Source organism: Carlito syrichta, unplaced genomic scaffold (genome assembly GCF_000164805.1).
Source record: "Carlito syrichta isolate Samal-C Ts95f unplaced genomic scaffold, Tarsius_syrichta-2.0.1 Scaffold304416, whole genome shotgun sequence".
Taxonomy (NCBI): domain Eukaryota; kingdom Metazoa; phylum Chordata; class Mammalia; order Primates; family Tarsiidae; genus Carlito; species Carlito syrichta.
Window position 1 is genome coordinate 91,648 of NW_007248512.1, and position 5,370 is coordinate 97,017.

Consider the following 5,370-nt stretch of genomic DNA (forward strand, 5'->3'; position numbering starts at 1 on the left):
TTTTTTTTGATTTATTGTAGAGATGAGGTCTCGCCAAGTTGCCCAGGCAGGTCTCGAACCTGCGGACTCAGGCAATCCACTCACCTCCCAAAGCGCGGGATTACAGGCTGAGTCACCGAGCCCGGCGTCACATATTATTTTCATAGCACATGAAAGAAGTCCTAATTTTTAAATATTATTATAAAGTTTTCATAAATGACTCCATCTCCCCTTAACTTAAATGTTTGAGAGATCTGTACACTTTTCTTTTTTCCTGAATGTTCTGTTTCATTTCCTCAATATTACATTGTCTGATATTTATTGTTTGCCTGGTATGTATCAGACTTTTCATTATAATTACATTATATATGTTTTTTTTTTTTGAGTTGGAGTCTCACTCTGTCACCCAGTTGGAGTGCAATGGCCACTCCCGGCCACCGCAGCCTCAACCTGCTGGGCTCCGGCGATCCATCCACCTCAGTCTTCCAAGTAGCCGGAATCTCAGGCACGCGCTACCGTGCCCGGCTGATTTTTTAATTTATTGTAGAGATGAGGTCTCACCAAGTTGCCCAGGCGGGTCTCGAACCCACCGGCTCAGGCAATCCACTCACCTCAGCCTCCCCAAATGCGGGATTACAGGTTGAGCCACTGAGCCCTGCTACATTACATATGTTAACTCAGAACCCTCGTAAGTATCCTGAGGCCTATGCTATTTTTTAGCTTCATTTTATGGATCAGAAATATGAGATCCAACAAGATTAAATCACTGAAACCAAGTTCATCATCTGGTAATGTGTGTTAAATTTGAACTCAGATCTGGGTAACAACAGAGTTCTCACTATTAATTACTTTGCTTTCTGCTTACCTCCCCCTTTATTCTAATATAGAAGTCATTCTTTACTTATTACTGCATTTTAATTATCTATATTCACTTATAGAAATCAATATGCAAATAAGTAGAGTGCTGTAAATTTCAGTATTATGAATTTATACAAAATTGACTTTTCTCTTTTATTTTAAAATTTTTTACAGTGATATTTAGATTGCATCATTTCTGGCACAACACTGAACCTTGTGCAATGGTCAGCAATGATTCATTAAAACCTATCCCTGAAGTTTAATAAATACCATAGAACCTATTGATACTTTACTGTAGTTATATTTATCATTTTATACAATTAACATATTATTCATATTGAATTAATTAACTTTGGGTTTTTTTTTCAATTGTTAGATAAATAAGATTCAATCTACCATCAGTCCATCGGGAAGTTTAATTTACTTCAGCAGTTCTTATTTGCCAACTTAATGTCAAATTTATATTGACTTGTCACACATTATGGACTTCCTTCTTCTAAGTGCTTGTTCAAATTGAACACGTGTTGAAAATATTTCTCCTAAACATCTGATCATTTAGATCTAGTTCACATTTTTGAAGTATTATCTAACATAGTTTAAAAATTATCCTCTGTGTATTTTTTAATGATGTCTTTTCATTTTCGGAAATGTTAACATTTTATTACAATAATTTTTTTTCCAAACTGAATGCCCATGTTGTTGATGCTTTCTGTACTTCTCTTTTGCTTTATACCAAACGTGGTCATTTTTTACAACTACAGTTACTTAGAGACATCCCCAAAAACATACTTTGGCACAATGTTTTATCACTCCTCAACATTATATTATCACAAATAGTATTATCACACCACAGGTCCAAATGTCTCAATTAGAACAATTACTTCCTTAACTATTAGTAAGGTGCTAGAATAATATTTAGTTCCTGCAAGCCATGGACTTCCTTTATAGAGAGATATGTGGAACATGCATATATTCTCTTTTCACTTTTTATTTTTCATTATATCTTTAAAAAATACATCAGTCAAATAAGGAGGAAAAGATAGTTGCCAATAACATTTACAAAGTGTATTTTCCTTCGGTGTCATCCTGGGTAGTGTCATACTTCTATTTTATTTATTTATTTATTTATATTTATTTATTTTGAGTTGGAGTGTCACTGTCGCCCAGACTGGAGTGCAGTGGCCGCTCCCGGCCACTGCAGCCTCGACCTACTGGGCTCCAGCGATCCTTCCGCCTCAGCCTTCCGAGTAGCCGGAATTACATGCACACACTACCATGCCCGGCTGATTTTTTGATTTATGGTAGAGATGAGGTCTCGCCTGCCCAGGCGTGTCTCGAACCTGCGGGCTCAGGCAATCCACTCACCTCAGCCTCCCAAAGGCGCGGGATTACAGGCTGAGTCACCGAGCCCAGCTATGTCATACTTTTAAATTAGTGAATTTAGAGTCATGTTTCAAATGAATTGAGATATAAGGTTTAGCAGCATTAACATGATTAAGACAAATAGAACATTAGACTATCTGTACAGAGGGAAGTGAAAAAGGATAAGATAATATAGCTGTTGAAACATATCTATATTTTTTAAGTCTTTAAAAAGGATTAAGTGGGAGGCATGCACAAGTTAGCAAAACCATAGACCTTATGTTTGCTAGAGAATGTTCTTCAGACTTTTTAAGAACTTAGTTTCCCATTAACTAATCATGTTACCAGAAAGTTAGGTAAAATGAACTTGTATAAAAGTAGGTTCTCTTAGTAGCCTGCTCTTCTACCAAATCACTTTACCCCTTAGATATTTTAACCTAGAGAAAGAACCTTGTAATGAGTCTGTGTTCTTTTGAGATCCTTGTGGATAAATGTGAGAATATGAAACATTCAAATATTCTGTATTTCAAAAATATAAGAAAATTATCAGTGGTAATGTAGCTATATTTTTAATGAATATCATATTTAATCTATTTTCTCTATATAATATCATTTCTTAAGGAAGTTGCCAAATAAACCAATATGTCTATGACAGTCTAAATTTTATGAACTAACTTTATACAGTTTGAATATTTTCACCCATAGCAGAGTGTGATTGTGCTATATTTTCATGCTATATATAAGGTAATATTTACTTGGATTTGCTCTAGTCCTATATCACATTATGAAAAAAATTAAATAAGAAACTACATATGAAACTACATAGCATATTCTCTGGCACATAATAGGCATGCCAGAAGAATAATGATGATAATGATGTGCTTGTTTCCATTTTTCCCTTGATAGGGTTTCCCTGATTTAGTCTTTCTATAGATGATTTTTAAAACTTCTAAACCAACTTTAACATTTTTAATGAAATCTTTTTTCATATTAGAAAAAATATTTTTCAAGTACGTGCTTTAATATTTTTGGATTCATAGCTGATTGTTTATTTATGGTCTTCTATAGAAGAAACAGAAAATAATTAATATTGGATTTTTAAATTAAAAAAATCATACAAATAACATTCCAACTAATTCCAGACACATTTTAAAAATAAAAATACAGGTTAGTTTTTGAAAGTATATTTGAATAATATAAATGATATTTAACATTTATTTGAAAACATCTAAAATGTTATTTGTTCATGGTCAAACTTCTACCCCCATCAGAGCTTTGACCACTTTTGTTTTTATTTAAATATATTTCTCTTCTACATTGTGTGTCTCTTTATTATTTTGTAACATTCACATTATTTGATGAAACATAATTCTAGTAATTTGCAATAAATAATTAGAAATCATCTTTATATTTTATATCTTAGGAAATAAGTGATTTTGCTTGAAGTCTTTCATATAGTGAATAGTTTTATAATTGAGATGCACTGGTGTTCAGATAATTTCTTTCAGTCTGTGGCTTCAGGGGATATACTTATTTATTTTTTCCTTTCTAGAGGGTGTTAATGCTGACAGCATCAAACAAGCCTCAGAACAACTGAACAGCCGGTGGATCGAGTTCTGCCAGTTGCTAAGTGAGAGACTTAACTGGCTGGAGTATCAGAACAACATCATCACTTTCTATAATCAGCTACAACAATTGGAGCAGATGACAACTACTGCTGAAAACTGGTTGAAAATCCAACCCACCACCACATCAGAGCCAACAGCAATTAAAAGTCAGTTAAAAATGTGTAAGGTAAGAATCTTTCTTCCTTCCATTTGGAGCATAATCAACAGACATTTCTTAGCAATTTTAAAGAGGACAATAGCAAAATGTTTAGTAATAAAATTATTGGATTTTAAGGGTTTAACTAAGAACAGTAAAGAGCAAAACATAAGCAAAGAAAATCTTTTTTTTTTTTTTTTTTTTGAGTTGGAGTCTCACTCGGTTGCTCAGACTGGAGTGCAGTGGCCGCTCCCGGCCACCGCAGCCTCGACCTGCTGGGCTCCGGTGATCCTTCCGCCTCAGCCTTCCAAGTAGCCGGAATTACAGGCATGCACCACCACGCCAGGCTGAATTTTTGATTTATTGTAGAGATGAGGTCTCGCTGCCCAGGCGGGTCTTGAACCTGCGGGCTCAAGCAATCCACTCACCTCAGCCTCCCAAAGGCGCGGGATTACAGGCTGAGCCACCGAGCCCGGCTAGCAAAGAAAATCTTAAAGCTGCATGTGGAGTAGTTACACAGGACTTAATAATTTTGTCAGTTTGCAAAAGTGTGAGGCAGTTCAGCAGTACGGAAACCACATGTATCCTATGAAAATGGTCTATATTTTTGAGTGCTTTCCATGCTAAAATCAAAATCCAGTCATATATTGAAAAAGTGGGTGCCATGCAATAGCTAGGGTCAACAACAAGCCGATATGCTATACGACCGGATACATAAGGAAAAATCGTTAAAACTGATGGCCCACTAAAATGAGGATAGTTTGAAGATGATTTTCTCACAAAGAAATATTTTTAAAATGTAGTTGGAGTGCAGAATAACTGCAAGGGAAAGTGCAGTCACCCAGCATCAGAGTTGTTACCTCCTAGACTAGAAAAGTTCAGAAAACAGAAGTTACAGAAATTCAGAAACAGAGAATAAGATCCCCTTGGTAAAGGCAATCTTAAGGGCCAGCCCGTGTACCTTTATATAAGTCAAGCATCCTACTTCACTCTTCTCCCTGCCTCCAAAATTCGGACTTGGTTCCCTGATGTCTTAATTTAATCAGAAGGTAAAGGGCAGGAACTGTAGTCTGTAAATATCAGTCTCCTGAGTTACAAGAAAAGCGTGTACAGTGGATACGGAGGGGCAAATAAGATATAAGTGGCACAAAAAGCCTGAGAAATAAATTAAAAGAGCATATCTGCAAGTGTAAGAAAAAAACAAAAACTATACAATAATGAAAATAACTTGAACTTTTTTTGTTGTTACTGTGATCTATGATGAAAAATGAGAAATTAGCCGGGCTCGGTGGCTCAGCCTGTAATCCCACGCCTTTGGGAGGCTGAGATGAGTGGATTGCCTGAGCCCGCGGGTTCGAGACCCGCCTGGGCAGCGAGACCTCATTTTCTACAATAAAAATAAAAAAA

General features: G+C 35.8%; 1 protein-coding gene across 1 annotated transcript in view; it reads left to right on the forward strand.

Moving 5' to 3' along the window:
- Window positions 1–5,370, forward strand: part of LOC103262259 (dystrophin-like) — a gene marked incomplete at its 5' end in the record, with an annotated part of 166,531 nt that overhangs the window by 75,037 nt on the left and 86,124 nt on the right. Inside the window, one exon of the mRNA XM_008059882.2 lies at window positions 3,752–3,993. Coding sequence (XP_008058073.2) covers window positions 3,752–3,993 — 242 coding nt within the window. The remainder of the gene's footprint in view (window positions 1–3,751; window positions 3,994–5,370) is intronic.